General features: G+C 49.5%; 1 protein-coding gene across 23 annotated transcripts in view; it reads right to left on the bottom strand.

The window, feature by feature from the left end:
- LOC146175052 (CUGBP Elav-like family member 1-A) overlaps positions 1 to 26,012 on the bottom strand; it is a 566,960-nt gene that overhangs the window by 63,645 nt on the left and 477,303 nt on the right. For all 23 annotated transcript variants that reach the window (XM_084584452.1, XM_084584454.1, XM_084584456.1 and 20 more), the window contains one exon: positions 8,612 to 8,752. In XM_084584452.1, coding sequence (XP_084440578.1) covers positions 8,612 to 8,752 — 141 coding nt within the window. The remainder of the gene's footprint in view (positions 1 to 8,611; positions 8,753 to 26,012) is intronic.

Genomic DNA, 26,012 nt, shown 5'->3' with positions numbered 1-26,012 from the left:
AGCTTCACCTTGACCGAGCTTGAACGCAGGAATAAGGTGTTTTCCGGGTTTGTATCAACATATAGCAGAGCTGCACCTTTTAACGCCTACGTTGTTTACTCGTCACGATGCAACGCTAGTCGTTGGTGAAGCCCCTCCCACATGACACCTTCAACAATAGAGGGGATTCGGGGGTTGGCGATTCACGTCACATTCACCGCCTGGCCAATTCTGTAAGTGCCGCGGAAAAAATCTTGTTCGTCCGTTTCCGTCGATATGTCGCTGATAACGGTGAGCAGAGCCGAACATCTTCATTATGAGCTCAATGGAGGCCGTTCAGCTTGAAAACGGGTTACGGGAGGATGAAAGTGCGGAAGAGGAGGCTGAAACTTGGAAAGATGGGAAGAAGCAGGAGAGAGTGCGACGCCCAAAGCGCGTCACGCTTGTCACTAATAGCATTGCAGCCGAAATGAACTTATCGTTGTCAGATTAAGCGCACCTTAATTCGCATCGGAAGCTCCTCCCTCCGAAGGAAGGCTTGTCACGGAGTCCGTGGGGCGGATAGGGAAAAAGGTGGGAAGCAAGGAAGCAGACTGAAAACGCAGACAAAAGAGACTCAGTTATGGAGTCTTAGGGAATGCAGCCAAGGAAGAGGGAAGGGTCACACAGGAGAAACCCAAATTGGGAAGGGAAAGAGAAAACGTCGGGAGCAAAGTAAATCGGGAAAGCGCGGGGAGGTGGTAAAGAGGGAAAGGTCCAAGTAAGGATAACGGACTTGCGAGGGCAGGTTAATTCAACAGACACCAAGCCCTGCCGCCCGTACACGGCGTGTGCGAAAAGGAGGAGAGAGAAGCGCTTCATCCGGGGATTAAAAGTTGATCCGATCGAAGGAGAGACGAGCGAGTACAAGGTAGGGCCCGAGGCGAACGAAAGTGGGTGCGAGGGATTAAGACGGGAAACGGGATTAAGCCGACGCGGCAATTCGGTTTCCGCGGGAAAATGGCGGCGTCACCCGATCCCCCCTGGCCTCCCTCCTTCAGCCGGCGCGAATCGCGAGCAGGAAAGGTCTCGCCTGTTCGCTGCACTGGCAAACACGCGTGCAGTGCACACACGCCGAAGATAAATAACGTCCCGCGCGACGGAAAACTGGTCGCGCAAACAATGGGCACCCACGTGGATGGAGAGCGGAGCCCTCGATCCCGTATCGTCGATTTTCTCGTTACCCGGTTCGACAGGCGGGGGTTCCGTGGCTGACGGCGGTTACGTCACCGCTCTTAAGCCCCGCAGACAACGCCGGGAGGAAGTTATGAAGCACTGGATTAGAAAGTTTTCTCGCCAGCGGTTCACCGTGTTTCTCCAAAGTTTTATACTCTACGCAAAATAAACTCGCACTAACTCGAAGACGGCAAGCAAGGCGATTTTGCTGCTCGTGCTCCAAGTAATTACAAGATTACCGCGATATTGTCCCGCTCCGCTAAAAGCTCCTTTGCGACATGCCTGGCAGTCTTCGGGCCCAAAGACTGCCAGCTCAACCGAAGCTTTGCTAAGGCTGACTTATTTGCGAGAAATGCGAGAAAAGGGCCATCCTGAGTTCCGTAATTTCCCAGTCACAAAACCTGGAGCTCAAAATGATCAGCCGAGACCTACCCCTAAAAGATGACGTCATCAAAGACCACATTGCTCACTGGGGCACCCGGATGTACTTCCCTGCGGCTGAACATTACGAGGCTCCGTTCACATAGACTGGCGGCGACACAAAACGCCGAAATCGAGAGCAGTTATGGTTAACGGGCCCCGTAGGCACGGTGGTTACGGGTGGGCGGTGATATAATAATAATAATAATAATAATAATAATAATAATAATAATAATAATAATAATAATTGGTTCACAGGAAGGGAAAGTCGCAGTATTGCCAAATAAAAACGCGCTATCAAGACATCGGTTCAAGGGCTACTGAAGCGGTCCTTAGTACCAGACGGACTAAATGAGATGGAAGGCAAAACATACGTGAAATCATTTTTGTGTGTGTGCTATACTCGGGGACACTTTTTCTTGGCAATGGAGCCAAAGCTACGGAGCCGAAACGCATCATCTTCGTGCGCAGCTGAATATAGTCCCTAGTTACGTGAGCAATTTCTGCAAAAACAAATTGAAATCATAGTTCTAGTTATTTACGGTATATTTTTTTTATCACGGAACCAATTTTCCGAAATGAAGCTGTTATGCCCAAAGCACTTTTCTTGGTCCCACCGGAGTTTTCTCGTCTGATGTCTGTCGCGGGTTTTCGAGACTCCCCGACTTTACAAACAAGATGGCGACAGCCGCCAGTTCGGGTCATTCCGGTTGTTCTGGTCGTCTACTCCGCAAGGGTTGGAAGCGTTTTCACCAGACAAGACTCGAGTCAAGTTCAAGAGACGTTGGCTGTCGAAGCAAACGAAGAAAATGACCTGCAACGTCTATGCAGACCTAAAGCCGCGCGGTCGAACTACATGGCGGAGTGACACGTTTAAAGATGCCCCCCTCCCTACCTTTGCGCCCATTTCCAAGAAAAAGTGTCCCCGAGTATAGCGTTTTGAAGCGATGCCGTATTACTCCCTTAAAACAGCAAAAAGCTGGGCGCCTCGGCAACACGCAACGCCGGGTATGCACAGAACCGCACAATGGCGTCAACAATGGCGGCGGTAGAAAGACTTGCAACGAAGAAAAGAAACCTTGACCTGTGGCGGCGAACGCAAGGAAACTTTACTACTGATGACGCCACCGGTGAACTGCTCCGGAGCAGCAAGGAGAAGCCGTGAACATCCACATCAATTTAATCGAAGATTATGTCGCAAATGTAAAAGCATGTCGCAAAAGAAAACTCACAATTTACCTGCAGGTTCCATCCTCTGGATTGCTTGAATTTCCTCGAATATACTAAAGAGAACAGATTCGGTTCCGCTCTCGCGCGATTCGGCTGCGTCGATTCAAATGGAATGCCCTTTTCGCCTCCGAGTTCCACCCGGGAAGCACGCGTTTTAAAAAATTTCTAAGCATGGTACACTCAACGAATAGGCAAGCAGGTTCCAATCATGCTTCCCACAGTGTGGCATGACGGCGCATGCTGTAACGGGGTAAAAGTCTCGCAGAAACCGAAAGCCTCGAACAGCTACCGGGGAGCATCATCTAAACGCGCTCTACCACTCGTTGCCAGCTAAGTATACTAATGCGGCCAGATATATTGGTTTGATTTATGAGGTTTAACGTCCCAAATCAAGTCGGGCGATAAGAGACGCCGTCGTGGAGGCCTCCGGAAATTTCAACCACCCGGGATTCTTTAAAGGCCCACTGTCCACCCTCCGGTCGAAGATATTTTCTTCCCCGGTGACTGTGAGACTTCGCCCCTGGAACGCAAGGCCGCAAAATGTTTTTGAAAAGAGTAACTAATAACGCAGTTACAGCCACCGCAATCACCCGATTCTATCCTGCCTCTCTCCTTTCGTTCCCTCGCAAAGGTTTTTCACTCTCCTGCCCGAGGTCGTCTAGCCTCCGCAATACAAATTCCCCTTCCTCCTCCGCGTTTGGCGGGAGGTGGGGCGTGGCGGGCGTGGCTCTCCGCGAGCGCGGAAAAAAAAAAAAAAAAAAAAAAAAAAGAAAAACGGTCGAGGGAGCGCGCGCCGCTGGATTCAGTCTGGCCGTGCCGAGGGAAAAGCGCGCTGCGAGCGGTAGACACCCATCCTTCTCCCGTCAGTCAGCTAGACGGACCAATGGACGTCGTTCCCGATACGTACGTCATTATCGTGGCCCGTCGGGCCAGCGCAGGGAGCGGTGAAGCTGGCTTCTCAAAGGAGAGCATGAGGGAGCTTTGAATTGTATTTTCGATGCATTGCGGCGCGCGTGTCGCTGTAGAATTTTGCACAGACTATCTCCGGTACCTGATCGAAACACTGGGCTCCTTTTCTTAAAAGGGCCTTCCCTGGACAGTGGCCCTTTAACGCGCACTGACATCGCATAGTACAAGGCCGTCTTGCGCTCCGCCTCCACAGAAAAACGGCCGCCGCCGGCGGGATTCGATCCCGCATCCTTTGGGTACAGCAGCGCCCTAACCACTGCACCACTGCAGCGGGTCGCAAACAATGAGAATATAGTCGGACACCACCTAAAATGCTCCTCGCTAATGGTGTCGACCAACCGCTTAGCCCCAGCGATGTCACGACCGCGTTCGAAATCCCGAGCTGAGTTCGTGGGTTGAACTTTGTTGTTTTTAGACAGGCAACGAACTCAACTGCAGGGGAAAAACATGCGAGGCTGGATAAGTGTATACCATCTCTGGAAAAATGAACCATGAAACGAAAGATAACTGAAGTGAGGAAAAGGCCTCCGCTAACCTTAAACAGGTTAAAGGGTGGCAGAGGTAATCCAACACGCCCCGCTGACCATTCACTCATGATAAACACGGTACACTGTCACAAAAAAAGTACACAATGGGATTATAAGAACTTCTCCATCGCTCCCCTGAGGTACTGCGAGCGCGTACATTACGACAGTTATGAATGCAAGCGAAGAAAAGTAAACAGCAGTTTTGCCACAGTCTACATTCAAACCGGTAGTCCAACGGTCAGTACGTGACATTAGCCAGTGAAATAAAGGGCACCCAAAATTAAAGGTTTCCAAAACCCTTTCACCTTACTCCCACTTCAAAAAACTTTCCACCTTAAAACTTTCGTTTGGCTAAAGAATACAGCTCCCATCAGGCTCACATTGAAAGCAAGGTAGGACAGGTAGCTGCGAACACCACAAATATATTTTGAAAACACTGCGATGCAAACTTACGTTGTTTACCGCCCGCCTTTTTTTTAAAGAGCTGCGAATGACCGGGAACAATGCGCCGAGAATTGCACGTAACGCAAAAAAAAAAGGAGAAAAGGGCTTACAACAGTACAACACCGTGACACACATCAAGAGAGATCGAGTGCGAAGGAAACAAAGACGTTCGGCGTGAATAGAGGGTTACATTAAGATAAAAGTGGGTATTATCGCATATCCCTAAACAAAGAAAGTACAGCCGACACGTAAACGAGCGTGCAATGAGAACACGGCGGTCGCCGCTCGTGCGAGCGCGCAAGTCACGTTGGAATGCGATTTCCCAGTACGCGCGGGCGGAAAGCAATGCAGCCGCGGGAACGGGGGAACAAGGAAGGCTCGCTTCCCCATTAGGGAGCAAAGTCAGCGCGCTCGACGGGCGCCAATGAAGGCGCGGGAATTTTTCCCACGTCCGCCCGCCCCATTTGCCCCGAGCGGCATGCGTGCGCCATCATGCGTCAGGGAACAGAAAAAAAGGGGAGACGCCGAATGAAGATGGCGGTTCGCGTTAGGAAACACACCGGCTGTCCCGAAGTGATTTGGGCTCGGCGAGAGAGAGGCTCAGACAGCAGAGTGGAATCAAGGCATGAATACTGGAAGACAGATCAGCTTGCAGGGGGAAATAGGGAAGAGAAGGGAATGACGAAGGGAAAGCAGGGCTCTTAGACTTCCATCAAGAGAACAGTTTCAGGAATGCGGAGAAAAGGAAATGGAGCTGTGACTCGGCGGCGAGTTTAAGGGATCTCAAAATGACGTGACACCGCTTCGCGACAGAAAGGGACGTTTGTGAGACGAGATCGCACGAGTACACGTCCCCTTGCTTTGCCTACCTCATCATCATCAGGAGTCCTCGGGAACTCGTTTTACATAAATATGTGACCAACGCACATTACATTTCAGGCTCAGTGTGTTGCGGAAAGCCAAGTCGGCCCATTCTCTTAAGCTCTGTTGCGAATCCCCAAAAGCAAACAAAAGAAAAGAAGGGTGTCGTTAAACAGAGACCTGTTTAATTTAAACGGAAGAATAAAAACAACTACAAAGGCCGAAAGACGCGTGCTTACAAAACGAAACAAAGCGCGGAACCACATGCAAGCTTTTAAGTTTAAGCGGCAGGCTGCCCAGCTTCCCCTAACTCCTGAATGAAATCGGGCAGAACGGAAAATGGAACCCGTCGCGAACATCAATTTCACGATCCCTCTTTTCGATTGAACGAAATTTCTTCTACAATGCCCATCACCGAGAGCGTCTATCTGTCGCGTTTTTGAGCCTAGCAGTTTTTACCTCCAGCGCTCCCCTAGCTGTGTCAGTTCTCGCGTAGCCTTGCGCATCCTCGAACACCCGACTCGAGCAGGTGGGGCAGAACTGCCTTTTTCACTTTATTTTGTCCATCGTTTCCTCGGCGCCTTTCAGGGAACTCATTACAGCGCAATTTAGCACCGGGAGCGATGCAGCGGCGCGGTGGTAGCTTTGGCGGGGTAAAAGAATGAGAGCGGGGGGGGGGGGGGGGGGGGGCGACATCTGCCGGAGGCGTCCCCAAACTCGTTTTCATAGAGTGCGGCCAATTGCCGCAGCCCGGCGCTTTCGCCATTCGCTCCATCGTCGTTCTCTCTAGAAGGGGGGTTCGCCGACGAAATTTAGCGCGCGCCATTCCTAACGAGCCGAGGACTTTTACCCGATTCCCCGCCTAATATCACAGAGTGACAAAAGAAAAAGAAACTAGCACGGAACAGAAAACAAAGCTGCTGCTGCAATGCGAAGAAAGCAACAAAACACGCCGCGCAAATGGCGTGAGAAGACTTGGAGAACTTGGCAAATGAGAAAGGGAAAAGAGGATGGGTGGAGACGTGACGGCAATCAAAGAGTACGCAGGTGCGAACGAACCCTTCGGCGTTTGCCATCCCGAGCCGGTTTGCTGGCTAGATAGGGCCGTCACCCGCAGGCACAAGTGACAAGACAGGCCGCGAGCTTAAAAAAAAAAACGAAAAAAAAAAACAAAACAACTTACATCGACAAGAAGCGATGGGCCGGAAACGAAGCAGCAAGGTTCACGTAGCAGAGAAACAAAAAGCTTTTGGCAAAGTCGTTTACGAAAGCAGCAGTGGGTGCTGGGGGCAAAAAGCGACAGAGATGAAGCAACAAAAAGCGGCGAGTCTGGAACTACAGTAAAGGCAGTTCCCAATTTTTTTTTTCTCCGTCCCCATTTTCTTCGTTGTTCCTAAAATAACATGCATCGAGAGAGTTTAGCGAGCTGCCTGTCACTAAAGTGTCGCTTCCAGCTGAGTGGTGCCATTTGAGGAGTCATTCCGCTCATGCGTATAGGTACAGCTAGGCTCACACAAGGGGAAGCAAGCTGTGTAACAGGTTCTCGGTGGCATCATTTGGAGTCTACTCCTTTTCCTTAAACTTGATTTCATTCTTGCTGCACTCTTTGGATTGCATACGAAATCATCGCTAGGAATCATGCATTAAGTGCCTAGAATGTTTCCTGCGAGTCTGCGCCCAAAGGGGAACACACACACACACACACACACACACACACACACACACACACACACACACACACACACACACACACACACACACACACACACACACACACACACACACACGATCGAAAGCCCCCCTCCCCCCTTCCCGCAAGATAAAGTAAATTAACAAATATGATATCACTGCCGCATATATATATAAGTGACTACAACTAGAAGAGTGATCACTGATTACAGTCCGCTAACCCCAAGAAGATACAGAGCCTGAGTTTCTTTGCCAGCGGGGCAGTATTTGCACATAGTGGGACAGTTCAAGCGAGGGCATATGGAGCAATGGATGGCAGAAAAATGCAATACAACGCGCATAGACAAGTACGCGTTCAGGAGCCTATGACGTGAAAGAGTTCATCGAACGGAGGAACGACAAAGGAAAGAGCAAAGGCAATGACGAAGCAAGGATCGAAGAGCTCAAGAGAAGGAAAGAAAAAGCAAAAAACGGGACAAGTGAAAAAAGGAGGGAGGGATTGGCCCTAGGCTATCTCGTACAACGAACAGTTCCTTGGTGGTCGAAGACAGTGGCCCGAGGCACACGACACCGCTCGCCGTCTTTTATAGAGACGGTGCGAAGGTGCCAACACGTCGTAGCGCACCAACGGAGTGGACGCCTATTCATGTTCACAATGTGCACGTCAGAAATAGCCGATTACGACCGCAATAAAAAAAACGTCAAAACCATTGGCGCCACACAAACATGGGATAACTATACGGTGCGTCATTCTGGCGATCTTTGAGGCGTATTCTGAAACACTAAGGCATGCTGTATTTCCACGGGACCAGTTCAAACGGCCTTCCGCCAACAAATCTGTGCGGGCACGAAGCGAAACCTTAGGGCAGCCTACAAGCGGTCTAATCAGGAACCTTGCTAGCGGGCCCACCCACCGTCTCTCCCCGTCGACGGGGCCGGTCCGAGCGGCTTTTTCACCAATGGGTTAATCCCCACGTGGAACCCTTTAGGGTCCCATACATTGCATGGGGCTGTGAAGTCCACCTAAGGGACGAGTCCAAATGGCCCTTCCAGCAAAAGCCACCAGGGGAAGCAGAAGCGAAACGGTAGGGAAATGTGCCTGTACGAAAAGCTAAGAGGAGCGGGCACCACTGACCCTAGAGCTATCCCTAAGCTAGACCCTAACCAAGAGCTATCGTTCGGTTTCTTCTAGCCAGCTATGGTTCCTTTTACCAGGGCCGCGAATGGACAAACATGGGCGGGCGCGTGATCACGCACGAGAAAGAGAGAGCACTCACGGCGAGGTACTGGGGCGTGACGGTGCCGAGGTTGACGAAGTTGGCCATGGTCCACAGGTTGGTCATGACCTGCTGCTGTCGCTTCTGCTCCTTCTCTTTCTGCGTGTCGGCGAACTTGACCACCATCGGGTTGTTGCAGCCCTGCACATCGGAAAAGAGAAGAGAAGAGTCAGGGAGGCGGCATTCAGCCAGTGTACGATGTCTCTCTGAGGTAACACACAGGCAGGCAGACACAATAGTTCGTATTGGCTCAGTGGTGGAGGTGTGCAGGCGCTGGAGGCGAAGCGATACTTTTAACACGAATCCATGGACTCGGCAGCGTTGCAGCGCGGGTGCCGCATGTCACTACCAAAGTACGAGCGCGATCTAATGACAGCCTCGCCGCGGTGGTGCAGTGGTAAGACGCCCAATTACTGTGCCGGAGTACCCGGGCTCGATCCCGACCGCGGCGGCTGCGTTTCGATAAAGGCAAAACGAAGAGACGTCCGTGTGCTGTGCGATGTCAGAGCACGGTAAAGATCCCCAGGTGGTCGAAATTACTCAGTAGCCCTCCACTACGGCCCCTCCTTCTCTCTTTCACTCCTACCCTCCTCCCTTCCCTTACAGCGCGGTTCAGGTGCCCACAGAAACAAGTGTGACAGATACTGCACCTTTTCCTTCCTGTGGACCGGTTATTGTTATTACTGTTTATTGAGAAATGGGGCGCTCACTGCGAACACAAAGAAAAGTAATTAGTTTAACTTTCGTGTTCTGTACACTTGAACAAGAATTCGATTACGCATCCAGCGAACAACACACACACACACACACACACACACACACACACACACACACACACACACACACACACACACACACACACACACACACACACACACACACACACACACACACACACACACACACACACACACACACACACACACACACTTGACTCAACGTATACCGACGCGTCAATGGACAGCTAGAGTCGAGATATTCACTTGAAAAGCTAGTATAATATCTGTGGTGTGCTTGATGCTACGCGGCCAAGCCCTGAACCGTTATAACGGCACATTGGCGAACTGCAACGCGAAGATGCATGGCAACGATAGGGTAGAACAATTCTTAAAGTGAAAAAGAAGAGCCTAGGGAAAGGCCAGAACGGGAAAGTGGGATTGTACCCACAATGCCAGCGGCAGCGCACGGCAACGCTACAGACGCAGCGAGGCTCGTCAACACAGGGATATCGAAGCTTCGGGGTGAGCGCGACCGCAAGCAAACGCCAGCGAATGGACGAACGAAGCGACGGAGCTCCGAAAACCACGACCACAAAGATTCACCTAGGTGACTGAGCGCCGTCTTGCTAATGCAAGAAAAGGAAACCGCTGCGTAAATACCATTACGTGTAACCAATGCGACCGCGTTAGATATTTTAGCCCAGTTAATGTGCACCAATGATAACTTAGGTTGTCAATTCATTTCTCCCACCGCTTAGTGTGATCTGTTGCAGTGCATGGCGTATTTGACTTCCTGTACTCTGTCGTCTGTAGTTCGCAAATGCACAAGCTAGTGAGATGCCGCTCGGTAGATGACGAACACGACGACGTCGAAGGCACAGCGCAATAAACAACTGACAGCTTAGCATGCGGAGTATAGGGGGTATTCACTGACGCGCTGTGCGCTGTGCATTGTGGGTAATTGAGGCGCAGTCGGCCATTTTTGTGTCCACGGAACGAACAGGGCGAACGTACGTATCAAGTGCTGTCGTGCGGTTCTACAAGCAGTGGCATCCGCAGCTATATGTTATTTATTGAGCTATCGTAGACTGTAATAGACGCGTGCACAGTGTAAACAACGGAAGCTGAAGAGCTGCGCGAAAGACCTCGGCATTTTAAGGTTCCGGAAGTACACACGAACAACTCCACCCGAACGAGACACTTCCCCGAGATGCGATGCCACGTATGGCTGGCACGGCACAACCGCACAATTATAATGGAATGTGAGAAATGTATGTCAAAATGGGCTGGACTGGAATCTTCCGGATGTGCCCTAGCAGCCAGCTCTTGTCACTATCTGTGCACGACTGTTCTTCACGCACTCAGAAGACACATTCCCGGTAAAAGAGCAGTGCGGCAATGTATCGCTTGCAGTCATGCACATGCATTCAGCGCGCCGCCAACACCTAATCGTCGTGTTTTGTTGCAATAAAATCCTTCAAAGAGGACTCGCTAAACTTTGTGTTGCCGTACTTGCCTCATTCGAGCAAAAGAAGTCGGATGTTCGCATCGTCTGTGTCGGCTGCTAATCAAAGCAGACCGCATGCAGATTCGGCGAAGGAACGTAGGCGGGCAGAGCTGTTTTGCAGAAGGTTTGAAGAACTTTATAAACAAATTTATAACAAACAAATTTATAATTTGTTATAACTAATAACAAATCAAGTTTAGCTTGGCCAAAACTGCGCTTTATTTCAAGAGTTTTGTTGCAGAAAGTTATTTCGAGCCCGCAAGGCGACGAGGTGGCGTTACCGGTGTCATCGCTGTGGCATGTGGCAGCGGTTTCTTTTGCTTCCTTAACGCCACAGACGATGCAAACATCCGACTTCTTTTGATCGATTGAGGCAAGTACACCAAACAAGTTTTGTATAAAAGATACTGGCTACTAAACGCGATTTATATGCAGAATATCAGCTACAAAAACTTAGCGTCTTAGTTGGTATAAACGTTGGACGGCACGCACGTAATTGCACAAAGAGCGAGTTCGTCTGCTTCAACCGCGGCTCTTAACCCAGCCGCTTGTAACGTAGTTGCGTTCTTCGAGTGGTCAGTAGTCTTGCGGTTGGTTTCTTGTGATGAAGCTCGTCTGTAGGGCAAGGAATTCAAGAATGTCGCACATATTTATGCGTGGGCACAGGCCGACGCTTACCGTGCTGTTACGCATATCGACTGCACACGGGTTGGTACCAAAGTTTTGTTTCGTACAGGTCTCCGTCCGTATCTCGCCCACTTTGCAGATAAATCGAACTGTCACTCATGATACCGACTGAGTTTTCATAACAACTGTGCTGGCATGAGGCAGAGTGACAGAGCAAACGGACGCGCACGAACAGCTAACCTAACCGCCGCCCCGTACTAGTACTAGTCAAAACAGGACGCAAAGATGGCGTCAGCTGCATACTGACGTCAGCTGTGACGTCATGTGAATACCCCCTATATTAGGCTGCGGCAACTGTCAACGAAACTAACCAGTTCGCATGGCCGCGGGCTAGAATCCCGCTCGCAGCCATGAAGAATTCTAATGAAATAATTTAAACAGTCTTCAATCGACTCCATAACGGCAGGAGACATCGTCGCAGCCTCGATCAATTCAGCTTCGAGTTAATCCCTCGAGTTAATTAATCCCTCTGGGTTTTCCCCGTTATGAGGTTTCTAACCTTGACGCACTAAAACGAAAGCCCGATGTCGGATGAGCAATCGAAAGGTCGACTAGCGGAGAAAGCAGCTGGCAGCACACTGCGGGGGTTGCTTGACCATAAAGAGACGAGTTCTCTTCGCTCATGGCTAGCAATAAGCCACTTATCTTGAACCAATCATCAATTCCTCATGTCCCGACGCAGCGAAGCGAACGCCCTTGCGCGGGGCCAGTCTAAGTAATGGACAAAGAAGACTCACCCCGATACACACACACTTCACTTAGTGCCAACGACGCCCTCCCCACTTTCTTTTTTTTTGGCCACACACGACAAATAAAACAACAAAGTTTGATGGCCAACCCGCACCAGAGAAGTACAGTGTGCGCGCCTTCCAGCCCCGACTCGTTATTCGGGCTATAGACAGTTTCCGCCCGACTTCGCCCCGACGCTATATATACAGCCGCTATCTAAGAGGCAAGGAATTGAGCCCAGCGCACTGCAGTCATCGCGATCGGCGGAGCGAGCGTAACGCGAATTTGCGACACCGCCCAACGCGGAGCAGCTGTTTACGGCCAATTTGGCCGTAAAAGGCGAGATTAGAGGAGCACGGAGCCCCTCGACGGCCCGTCGCGGGCTCCCTCGAGTTAGGAGAGGTCCTGGGCCCAAGCTTCACCCGCGGTGACCAAGAACGATTATTAACCCCACAGTTTCGGGCAAAGCCAACAACTCGCGACTTTTAACGGCAGGTGCACACCGGCCTCTTGCCGAAATATCTGCCTGACACAATCTGTCAGGAAAGAAGAGGGATGTAGACCTCGCAGGCCACACGTTTCGAGGAGAATTGGTCAGCCAAGGAGAAAGCGGCACTCAATGGGAAGACAAAATAAAATACGAATAGGCACGCCAAGTCAACATTGAAGGTGCCACCACAAAGTTTACCTGGAGCAGAAACTATTTCATGAAGCCGTGTTCAAAAAGGAATCGGTGGGAGAGACAATGAGTGTTTTAATGAGAGATTGGCTCGCAAAGGCGCCCAAAAGGCAAACAAGTGGATAATGTAATTCCGTGCGTTACCATAGAAAAAAAAAAGAGAGAGAGAGAGAGAGAAACGTCACTGGCGTTTGTGCAGACAGCACGCAAAGGCTGTAAAAGCAGACAGGAAATATCAAAGTAGGCTGGAGACACAAATTTAGAAGACGCCCGGAAAGACGAGATATGGTTGCGTACACAAAAAGTTCCGCGTTTTAAGAAGACAGGGAAATAAAAAAGGCGGAGCCCGAGGAAAGCGTTCCTTCTGGCGAACGGCGAGAATTCTTTACGAACAGTGCTCCCGCAAAAATACCGGAGGGAAAAAAAAAAAGAAAAAAAGCAAGCAGGGAAGGTAAAAAAGAAAAAAAAAAAAAAGGTCATAGCATTTTTACGGAAGAAGGCGCGAGCACTAGACGACGGCAGCTCGGAAAGCACTTCCACACCAAAGCTCACGTTTCTCATTTTTTGTTCTCTCTTCTAGCCTTTCTTAAAAGCGGAAATCCCGGAAGAACTTATCTCGTTTTGCCATCCCGAGAAACCTGCGTGCAAAACTGAACTTCGCACTCCAGTCGGCGTGAACGTCGCGTCGTTATAACTGCGACAAGCCTCGCAATAACGCACGCCCTCGCGCGCGAGAGAGAGCTGCGGGGTTTTGTATACCCTGCGCTTATCTTGAGTGGGAAAACGAGGCGGCCGGCATGGAACAAGGTGCACCCACTGATACAAAGATGGAAAACAAAAGAAAAGAAAACTAACACGCACGGTTAAACAGACCTGCAGCGTCGAATGGGTTACGGGGCAAAGAACGACGAAAACAGGGTCGCGTTCTCGCGAGTGAAATCAGCTCTCGGGCGCTTGGTCGAGCCGCTTCAACGAGACGCAACAACAACGCGAATTGAAAATATTTACTTTTCTAGGTTTAACTTAGTAAAAGTAGTAAAAAAAATTATGCGCTCAAAGGATAAAGCAGAACCGTCTCGTGCCGACATTCCTAGATTTACTCGAACGACAAACGAACCCTCGAAGAAAATAGAGCGGCAATGGGCGAGTTATAAAAAAGACACGCTTTTCAATATTTCCCAATCTTGGGGAATGCAATATGGATAAACGTGCAACCGAGCCGAGAATATAACCCTAAGCTCCCGTCTTGTCGGCACTGTTTCAATCACCTCTTAAGGAACGGAATAGAAACAGTAACTGCCTCACCTGTCCGCGGAGACCTAAACCTCGCTTTAATGAAAATGGATAAAGTACGCAGTGAAGGAAGCAGGAAAGAAGGCATTCTACTAGAGAGCTCCGCGGAGTTTATTTCGACCACCTACAGTGATTATTTAACGTGCATAGACACTGCACAGCACCCCGGTACCATTTGTTTTGCGATCCCGCTAAAAGCGCTCTTTGACACTGCCAAATGTAGCTACTTATTTTTCAACTGCCCTGCAATCGAGTTTTTCGATGCGCATGTAGCAAACGTTCTTTTGTTCTTGAATTTTGAATCTCGAAACCCATGCGTCATTATTTCCTTCAAATCACCTCCTTGTTCAGCCGACATTCGAGACTATCGGCCTTGAATATAGAAGGAAATGACATCCGCAGCCCGACTCGGCTCCCATTGGTGTGCCAATCTTACAATGCACCGTTTAACGACTGCGTTCATCATAACTAAGTTGCCTTATACCATCAACAGCTAAACCGACCAGGTCAGACCAGGTCAAATTTGCTAACACTCGAGCTCTCCTTCGAAGAAAAATGTCTCGGAAAGCAAGATCACAGAGCACACGTGCTGTGCCCTAGGGAGGCAAGAGTAGGAAACGAAGAAAAATAACATTGCGAGCACACGTGCTGCCGAGGGACCTCCCCTCCTTTGCTTTTTAAGGAGTCTTTCTTTTCTATCAAACACTTCCTGGTTTTCCATAAAAATGAGCAACAGCAGTAGGGAAGAACGGAAGTGCTCAGACTCAAGAACCCATGGCGCAAACAGTTCCCTACACAGAGGAAGCTAACTTTTTCTGATTCTACTCTGCCACGCGTATATGGGGTGTCGTGACGCTGGGGCTATGTCGACCCGGCCTTCACTTGGTAGCGTGCAGAGACTCCGGGTTGAAGAAGGACTGAATCTTCGAAGTTGGTGAAATATGTACAAGCAGGTTTACTGGCACTTTGAGAAAACTTATTTACAAGATTATTTACACGAAAAAGAAGGGTACATCAGCAAAATGGCAAGCGTTTAAGAGTTCATATCGAGAAGCGACTGGATGAGCCGTTTACCCAGGGCCCAGAGCGACATTTCGTGCTCTGCAGCGTCCTTAAAACCCCCCTATGTCCAGCCCCTCTCTGAAGATGTTGACCAACCAAATCCAGGGCACGCCCCTCAGGTATCGGCATCCAATCGAACACATCACTGCACTGATGGTCTGAAGCACTGACTGGTCCGGCATTCATTCGTTGGGCGTGATCACTTGTTGGCGGGAAAAGCTTGGGAACGGCGAGGAGAGGAGGTACATTTCTATTCTTCAGCAAAGAAACCACAGGCTGGTTCTGAAAAGGGGTTTTACTTCTCAGAAACCCGAGTGCACGTGGCGCCGCATAGGGCTCCCAACATTGTCCCTTTTCGACAATTGCAAATCTTTCCTGCATTCCCGGGAAATCACTTAATGGCCGTATGAGTCATGCTCCTTTCTTGTCCTGCACGTCAGCGGACATGTCACTCTGTCGTCTCCTTTGGATAGGAGGCATTCATCACTGGAGGATAGCACTTCTCGACTGGAAGGGTGAACAAAAGAAAGAAAGCACTTCCTGCTATTTCCCGCAGGGGGACGTTTCTTTGTGTTTTTCCAGACGTTCTCTTGACAGGGTCAATTTGGCATTTGCAGGTTGTCCACAAAGCAAAACATGCTTACAAAACAGGATTCCTGGAAACAGGCTCACTTAGAGCCATTGGACCATCACCACATATTCACAAAACTTATCCATGCCCACAGGCGAACAATAGAGCGCGCAATTGCGGATGCTTGGTCGTAACAGGGGGCAGCGTGGATTAAGAAAAACAAGCCCACCGCCCAGCAACTCTGCGTGCACACCGTAGTGCAATTTGCAACCGGAAGTCATCGAAAGAACCTCGGCTAGAAAGAGTCACCGGGAAGTGGATGGAGCGCCGCAACAGCTCGTACACTACCGTCTAGCTTGTTGACGCGAGGCGGAAACGAGCTCGACGCCGACCACCTCGACGAGTGGGAGCCAGTCCCCCCTCGGGATCGACACCGCCAGTGCACGCTGTAACGAGCAACAGCGTCGCGTGGGAGCAGAGAATGCCACCGGAACTTGACCAAAACACGCTAGCCCGAGCTTTGCCAGTTGCCACTGCAGAAGGCTGTAATTGCGCCTGTGCTGCCGCCGACTTCGCACATCGGTGAGAGAGAGCTGTGCGCCGTAGACACGGGGGGACATGTGGTACAAGAAGCTATATCTGGGCACACTTCACGAAGTTTCCATACAAAAAGAAAAATAATAACAGAGAGCACTGCTGGGACTTGCATCGGAGAAATGCGAAAGCATGTGCGTTGGCTGCTCTTTTAGTAGTGTCATGAACTCATGACTGCACTTTTGAGTCATGACACTCGTCATGGTCATGACTGACTTACGCTGTCATGGACTCCATGGTCACATTTTGGATCTTCGACCTGACTGACTCGTAACTATGACGACTCACATGACATGAATAGGCATGACATGACATTTATATGCCACTTGTCATTACACACATTCATGACTACCAGTCTCATCTTAATGTGACGTCATATATCACATGTTGCATTTTCTCTCTCTCTCTCTCTCTCTCTCTCACACATACACACACACACACACACACACACACACACACACACACACACACACACACACACACACACACACACACACACACACACACACACACACCGAATTATTTAGATAGCGAACTATAGTTAGCGATTCCCTTCGAGTCCGCTGCATGGTGGAAGTTGCCCACGTAGGAGTGTATATACCACAACCACTCTGGACGAAGTCCTTTCAAACAGTCCTTATTAAGTTCAAGTAACAGTCATTTGCGGATACTTCTTCACTTAAACCCATCGCAACAGCATTGTACAAACTAAATTCGACCATAGCTTTTCTCCCGAATCTTGAAGTACGATTTCCTGTGGGTTGTGCAGAAATAGGATCTATTTCAAAAAGTATACGTGCTTCTGAGAACGTGTGCCCAGCGCCAGAAAAAAATAAAGACAGAATGGCTGTTCTGGACTGTGTATATGTGGCTTATTCTGACGGGAACGTTCGCCTCAACAGCTTCGGACCTTAGGGGTGCCCAGTGTGCTACGCGAGGCCCGTTACGACGTCTTGGTGGCCCGTTCGCGGCCAAATATGTACACGGACATGAAATGCCGCTCGGACGATGACGGCAGAGTTCTCGCCTCGCATACAAACCTCCACCCTTCGTTAACTTTTCCTCTCGCGTACCGCTCTCAGGAAGAGCGTTCGAGGTGCTCCCTGACTCACGGAGTAAAGGACTTCCTTCCCTGTTCTCGGGATTGCGGGAGGACAAAGGAGCCGTTGCAGTCTAACGGCTCTCTCCATTTCCTCTCTTCACTCTCAGCCTCCCTCGGGAAATTTTTCCCAATCAGTCTGGCCCGGGCGCGTAATTCCTCGAGCCTAAATGCAGAGGCGGCCGTGAGAATCCCGAAAATGGGAGCCCTGAGAGAGCGAGCATTTGCCGGAGTCGGCAGAGCAGGACGCGCCGGGCAGGCAGCGAAGTGTTTCCAATAAACCCAACGTGTACGGGAATGTACTAGGGAAAGAGGTAGGGGAAGCAATCACTCTTTCCGTGGTGAAGCTTCCCGAATTAAATCCAAGGCGCCACTACGCGCGTGAACTTTGGATGGCGTGGGTGCAGCCGTAGCTGACCACGAGGAAATCCTAAAGCGAGGGGAGGGGGTGCAACCGCGAAGTAAAAAAAAAAAAAGAAATTCAGCCAAAGAGGTGCAGTGGTGTGTGCAAGTTTCTTATTGCACGGTACGATCCTTTTAATTACCATTGCTTTCCAGAAAGAACAATTTTCGCCAAAGCAAGAGCCCTAGGAACTCAACAGAAACGACTCCCGTGTCGCTTCAGAGCGAGATCTGTGTTGGGGACTTCCTCCAGGCGCGACACTCTCGACATCGACGTAGTGCGCATCACTTATAGAAAACGATAGTGTGCACATGCCGCGCAAACACACACGCCTGTCCTCAGCTATGGCTTTCAATAAGGGCACGCGGGTAAACATCTAGGCGTTCTCAATAATTTGGAGCTTCCGCCCATGAACCCCACAAGTGGGCCTGGCATACGCATGCATTTATGAATGCGAGGGTGGGCGAAATGCACCCGGAAGACTCGCCTTTCGCTCCGGGCGATGAAGCCCGGTTGGGTAGCTTGAAATGCAAGGGACAAAGGAGTCGCCAACCGCCGGCGCGATGTCGCACAACTTGCACACAAAATGAAACCCCCCGAGTGTATCGTGAGGCTTTTCACTACTGCTGAGAAGCTCGACTACGGGCAATTCCACTCCCCCAACTACCGGAGGAAAAACTCCCAAAACACTGGCCTATATGGCACTGAACATCCCATAAAACGGTTCGTAAGCAGATGCAAATAATAGGTTCGGCAGAGGATCAAATATATAAATGCTTTCTTTTTGTTCTGCCTTCAAATTTATCTTGGTCTATCACTGCGCTGACTAGCATGTCCCGTCTAAATATGGGTGACGTGAAGCATCAAGGGACAAGAAGTGGAAGCTGTGACAGATTTTCTCTTCTTGGGCACCTCGGAAGGAGACTGCAGCCATGAAATTTGGAGATGCCTGCTTCTGGGAAAGAGAGCAATGGTTAGCCTTGACCGCCTAGTAAAGAGCAGATACATTAGTCTGCCAACCAAGACCCGTATAACTCGTGCTATGGTCTTTCCAGTTGTGATGTATGGATGCGAGAGTTGGACTGTGAAGAAGGCTGACCGCCGAAGAATTGACGCGTTTGAATTGTGGTGCTGGCGAAGACTCTTAAGAGTTCCTTGGACTGCCAGAAGATCAAATCAGTCGATATTGTCGACCATAAACCCTGACTGCTCATTGGAGGGTCAAATTCTAAAGTTAAAGCTCAGCTACTTTGGTCATCTGATGAGAAGAGAGGAGTCGCTGGAGAAAGATTTGATGTTGGGGAAAGGTTGAGAGTCGCCGGAGAAGGGGTAGGCAGCGAACGCGATGGTTAAATGGCATCCTCGAGGCACTGCAGATGAAGTTATGTGATGTTAGGACTATAGTGAGAGACCGGAAAGCGCGGCGTGACATGGTCCATAGGGTCACGAAAAGTCGGACACGACTGAACGACTGAACTGGCGTGCGCTTCAGCAAGCAAAATGGCGTCAAACTACAAATAAAATAATTTGGTTTACAGCAAGGAAAGACGCCGCACCTGTCAATTTTTCCTGCGGATTCTTGAACCGCGCTATAAGGGAAGAGAGGAAGGCGGGTAGAGAGATTTAAAATTTCTTCCTTACGGGATTCTCGGCAGATATGGAGAAAAAGTGGCTATCAAAGCGAGAACGAAGCGTTTCCGCCGAAACTTGTAGAATATATAGTACACTTCCACACCGGTACCATGGCGTTTCGTGTTTCTTTACACATCGAGGCAATCAAAGGGCCAAGAGGCCAACAGCGAGTTCTGCGGCAAAAGTAGCGCGCGTACTTGGGTCACCTTCGCGAGTTGAAAACGGAAACTGCCTGGAAGAGTAGCCGCCACTCCTGACCTCGATTGAGGACAACCTGAAGTCGGTTTGTACCGACAGGGTCGCGCTTTCTAAACGCGAAGACACCCCTCTCGGAGCTCTTACAAGCTGTAGGAGAGACCAAGAAAAGAAATACTGGTGGCGCCCTCACCGGCCCGTTTCGCAGCACGGATTCTAGAGGGTATACGCTCCACTACCGTTCACTTCAAAGCGGTGGCAACCCGTTCTTATTAGTGAAGACGTTGCGAGTTTGAACCCGTTGGCGGGAAGCTTTATGCGCGCTAGCACTAAAAAGCCGCGCACCCGCCCACACTAGCACTGCCTGTCGGTTGGGCAAGTTTTTGGCAGATGGTAGTTGGCAGGTAGCTCATCGAGTTGTGTGGCGTCACGAGGACGCATGTCAAGGCCGACATAGCAGCAGCTGCCACCTTTGGTTGCACTTTTTGAGACAAGAATCGAACCCATCAGGATCCTCCGATTTCAAGTCGACACGCTGCTTCTATGTCGTGCCCATTAAGTTTGCGCCCACCAAGCTATCACGGATAGCCTTAAACTCACCCAACTTTACATCTGCTGGACGTTCATACGGCTTCGCTAAGCGGGGTTTTATACCTATGTAGGAAGGTCGTTCACATAACGTGGCAGAATGCGAGAGTAGGTACTCGAGAGTGTGCGAGCCGAAGCCAATGTGAAAACCGATGTGCTAGACCACCTCCAAATCCCACGTGGACTCTAAATCAGATGCCGTTTCATAAATCCAATTTTTCCCGGCGACAAACGCGATCCCTGCCGCTGGACAAGCCTCAACATTGCCAGAAAGATGGAGAGAATCAATTCCTTGCCGAGAAGAATAATTCCATGCAGATGCCCTGAGTGTCCCTTTACAACCAAGCATGTCAGCTTGGTCCACACCTCATTTCTAATGACGGAATGCGCAAGAATAAAAAGATGAAGAAAGGATAGCTGAAAGTTTGTGCCTCTCCCGATTACCATCGTTTTCAGTCAGCGACAGACGTTTGCGGTATGCGAGTTCAAATATTGAGAATGAAATCTGCTGAATCACGAGGGGACACGGCCGCCCCATTCATACATCAAATATCAGAAGACAAACTAGCAACGCAACAAAGAAGTGTTTTTTCCACAAATCTGCACCAAGCGAACTTTTGTTCCTGACTATATATAGTTATGCATGTATGCTGCCCCTATAGAAACAGCGCCCGAATATATTTTTTTACAGGGTGTCACGAAGAATTGTCACGCAAAGCTAAACACAGGGGGAGGGGAGGGGTCCATCACAACCGTACAACACAAAGGTCCAGACCTTTTTTTTCCCATCACCACGCGCGTTTCGTGAGCATCTTTATTGCTCATCGGTTTAGCAGGAGAGAGGTACCAGCGGCACCTTTGTCCTTTATTCTGTTGCGAGAAGAAAGGACGCAATTTCCCCGGCAGGAAAACATGCATCCAGAAAATGGATATGATCCATAACCGGGCATGAGCCAGGGAGAAGCGAGAGCAAGAGCACCTTCCAGCAGCGCCCGTAAGCAAACACATCAGCACAGGCTGAGACCGAAACAATGAACAGTCGCGAAGAAAGGCGGCGCTAACGACAGAAAAGGGAAACTAGGGCAGAATGGGAAGCGACAACAAAGGAAGAAATGGGAAGTAAGGAAGAAAAAAAAGTCTGGATAATGGCAGTGAGGGAGAGGGCGTATAGACGAGCAGTTCCGATTAAGCGGCCGGCCGAAACAAAGGCCAATCAAAGGCTGCCCCCGCCGGCTACGCGCGAGTAGGGAATGGGTATGATGAGACAAGAAAAAGGAAGAACGGGCACGGAGGTGGCAGGGCGGCGTCGTCGACGGCTCTCCTTCGAGAGTGCGTTTCGTTAAGTGCGCCTCGGAGACTCATCACCGCGATTTGCGAGGGATTGAGGAGACCGGTGAAGGAAATGCAAGAAGGAAGCCTTCCTCTACCCAGAGAAGAAAATCGGGAACTAGGGAAAATGAGAGGAAAGGAACGCGGGTAGGAAAGAGCGGGGGGTCCCACTGGACCGCGTTGTCGAAGGAAATGGGGAGAATGGTCGCCCCCCGCGAGGGTGGAATGGGCAGCTGGAGAGACTGCCGACGGGAGAGAACGGGAAGAGCGCGTAGCTCATTGGGAAGGAATGGGAGTGGTAGCAGAGGCTGGCGCCAGTCGAATGAACAGGGGAGGCACAGCGTTGCGAAATGCTAGCCAGTGACGGCGACGACGCGGTAATGAAGAGAGACTGCGGCTCACGCGGGCGTACTACGACAGTCCGTGCAAAAGGGAAATAGGGAAAAGAAAGATGGAAATGAGGCTGAAAGGGGTGACGCGCGGTGGTCAAGTGTACGCCGAGGAGTATCTTAAGTACAGCCATCTTTCGAAAAGCGAAAGGTAAAGTGCCGCTTATACAGGCAGCAGACAGGGCCTTACGGTTGGGCGAGTTGAACGACGGAGTGCGCAAGGGTGCTGTTAGAATATATATATATATATATATATATATATATATATATTCGCGGCGCCAACGACCTTATCGACTTCAAGCACTCGACGAAGCCATTTAGATGGATGACAAACATCCACGGTCTGTACGGCTACATAAAGAAATAAAGACACAAGCTGCCTTCCCAAAAATGTCGCAGCAGTAAAGATGAATGAGTTCCATTTCCAGCCGCGACCACTTCAGTAAAAGCGCAATCTAAGGCTGCCGTACCTGAACTCTCTCCTTATAGGACCACTGAGCACCGTTAGCCGGCTTTGGATGACCTCGCGATGATTTCGGAGTCTTTCGCATTACTTATGGATACGCTGGGTCATTTTGAATGTAATCAGACAACCGAAGTTTAATATTCAATAACGTTTTCGTTTCTAGCGACGCCATTTTTTCCCTATAGAAGTGATAGGATAGATACTGTGCTTTTTTTTTTTCCTCTACACGAATTTACAATTTTATCAATAATTGTAGAAACAGCGGCAGCTTTCCACAAATGCATGTGCTCGTAATAGTCACAGCGGGAAATTTCAATACGCATAGAAACCAGCAAAGTGCGTTATACCAACAGAGCTATTGCTCGACATTCGATTCAGCGGCGTTTAACTCCTGCAACTTTTCTTGTTTCTTTTAAATAAGTGACGGTAAAATTAACTACTGTGCCTTTTAAATAGCTCTGACCGAGACATCCAGAAGTGGCGACCATCCGGCGTCTGGGTAGAAGGAAAAATGCGCCGCTGCATTATTTTTTCCGCGACGAATGGCACAGAGTGATTTCAGAAGGAGATGGCTGGGTTTATTTTCTTTATTTAGTTATTTTTCGTTTTTTATTTTCGAATTACCTACGTTAATTTATTCTCTGCACTGTTCTGTTCTGACCACCGACAGACGAAATTTAGAGTGCGGCCCCCATAAGCAATATCAGTTTGAGACCCCTTAGGTGGCGCGTGGATCTTTCCGGGCCTTCTTGTACCGACATCAGTGCGGCGTCCACACGGGAAATACAAAGCGAGGCCAATCAACAAAGAGCAAACTCAAGCACGAGTGTAAAACTCAGTTACACCGATATCGCACAGAGGGCCCAAAAAATACTTTTACCCAAAAATAGATATCGCGGTAGAAATATAAAACCCTTAAGGTAAGGTGGGGAGGGAAGAGAACAGTCGTTGAAATTTAATGCAGCTGAAATTAGCATAATGCGTCTACATCGAAGCGACTGCTCCATTCTAGCAGAACAAGCACCTTTCTTGTTCAGTTCGTTGCCCTGAACAACTACGTGGTTGGCGATGACTATCGATTTCCTTCAACCTGGCGGATAATCAAAAGAACGCGCAAAACACAATGCGACAGTGGAGCAAACAGATCAAATCGGGCTCCCTCAACACATTATCAGCGGGCGTTGCGTTCGCACTGAGCATCGCGCAATAGATTTCACCGCGTTCAAGAGGCTTATAGATGGAAGTGGCAACGTTCAAAGAACTGACACGGCATCGCCTCGACCTCAGCTTCGGTCATCTCATCGACAAAAACAACAGTGAAAAATGGAAAGTTCATCAGTTAATACATATAACTGTGACATCTGGATTACAATTATTTTCATGTTAAGTGACGTTCTCAACCAGCTAGCGATTCCTGAACAAATTTTGTACTCCAAAGTTCCTATCGTAGCAATTTAATTATCATCATCATCATAATTTACCCTTAAAGGCCCATAGGTTGGGGCATTAAATAATGGGGGGAACAGACGTGACGTAATACATGGCCAGTGATATGGAGCAGAATAAAAGATACATATAGAAACATGGGATGTGATGAGATCTTGGAAAAAAAAAAACGAAAATCAACGCATCAATATAAAAGACACAGCGGCTCAAGAATCCGTAGATATTAAAATGCACATACACACATATGAACCGCGGAACATAATTCAATACCTGAAATACACTGTTAATAACTGCCTGAATTTGTTGGGTTCTCTTTCTTTGACAATGGAATCGGGCAGCTCGTTTCATATTGCAATGGTGATGGGTACGAAAGATTTATTAAACTAGTTTGTGGAGCCGTGTATGCGTTGTAAGCTTAAAGAGTTAAAAAGTCGGCGTGAAGTGCGAAGCGGCGGATGCAAGACAGAGTTTCTTAGCTGTTCGCTAAAATTCACGTATACACACACACACCATTGCCAGCTCCGCTGCATCCACTGATCGCTAGTTATCGCTCTCCTGAACCACATGCGGCTGCCACGCCCCTTACGTACGCGTTGGACCCCTTAAAGATACTTCCCGGAAAAAGATAAAACTGCGTAGGCGGCCCCCGGGTGCCTTATGAGAAGGAAGTTACTAGCTTGCGCGTGCGTCCACGCATACCAAACCATATATAGGAAACTTGGGGAAGCAGAAACACGGGGGCAAACACACGGTGGCGAAAAGGCCCAGAGCAAGGAGCGGAGCATACGGACCGCGGGTGGGTCATGAACGAAGGGGAGAGCGGCGGCCCGGGGCGCCGCACGGCCAGAGCTGATGAGGATTGATTCCCAATAAGGGAAGCAAAATACGGCCCGCCAGCGCGAGGAGCACCCCCGCGGTGCAGTTAGCGTCTACTGTCGACGCCGCTCGGAGCGGCGACGAGCCGATATGGGGAGGCGGCCGTGCGCGCCTTTGATGGCAACGACAAAAAGGGGGAAAGGAGGCAGCCGACGGCACGTCACCGGACCGACCGTCTTCCGCAATGCACATTCAACGAGACGCAAAAGGGCTTCCATTTATGTGTTTTGTGTCTCCAAGAAGCGCGCGAAAGGGGCAACAAAGTGTGCGGCGGCGTCATTTACGGGTGGATATATGTTGGCAACGCTCGAAACAATATCGTGTTCTGGACAAGCTTTAAAGAGCACTGCGTTTTAACGCATGAAAACAGAATAAACCCTTTATCAGGCTTGGAAAACAGCAGTGAGAAATAGTGCAGGATGATCTGAATCTGAGCTTTGCAGCATCTTTCTAGTTCTCTGAGCCCGTCTTCGCGTTCCTTCTTCTCTTCGATCCCCACCTTTTATGTTTTTTTGATCGCCACTACACTGTGCAGGGCAAGATTGTTGTCGCGCTGTATCAAGAAGACGTCACCGGATTCCGTTTAATGAAGTTTTTTGGCATTTTCGGGCCATTACCGGGGCCCGCTTTGAGAATTGCCAAGATACTGCACCATAAAGAATCAATTTTTTGATGGCATTGCCTTGCTAAGTAACTCGGGGGATGAACTGCAAATAATGATTGATGACCTAGACAGGGAAACTTGAAAGGTAGGCTTGAAAATCAATATGCAGAAGACTAAGGTAATGTTCAACAGCCTCGGAAATGAACAGCAATTTTCGTTATGTAGCGAAGCACTGGAAGCATTAGGCGAATATGTCTACTTAGGACAGGTAGTAACCGCAGATCCGGACCATGAAAAGGAAATAACAAGAAGAATAAGATTGGGATGGAGCGCATTTGGCAAGCACTTGCAGATTTTGACTGGCAGCTTACCCGTATCGCTGAAGAGGAAAATATACAATAGTTGCATATTACCTGTACTCACCTACGGGGCTGAAACGTGGAGGCTAACCAAGAGAGTTCTACTTAAGTTGAGGACAACGCAGAGGGCTATGGAACGAAAAATGGTAGGGGTAACATTAAGAAATAGGAAGC

Source organism: Amblyomma maculatum, chromosome 11 (assembly GCF_055883805.1).
Source record: "Amblyomma maculatum isolate TAMU_Amacu chromosome 11, ASM5588380v1, whole genome shotgun sequence".
Classification (NCBI taxonomy): Eukaryota; Metazoa; Arthropoda; class Arachnida; order Ixodida; family Ixodidae; genus Amblyomma; species Amblyomma maculatum.
Note: the sequence above shows the minus strand (reverse complement) of the source record. Positions and strands in the feature narration are given on the sequence as shown.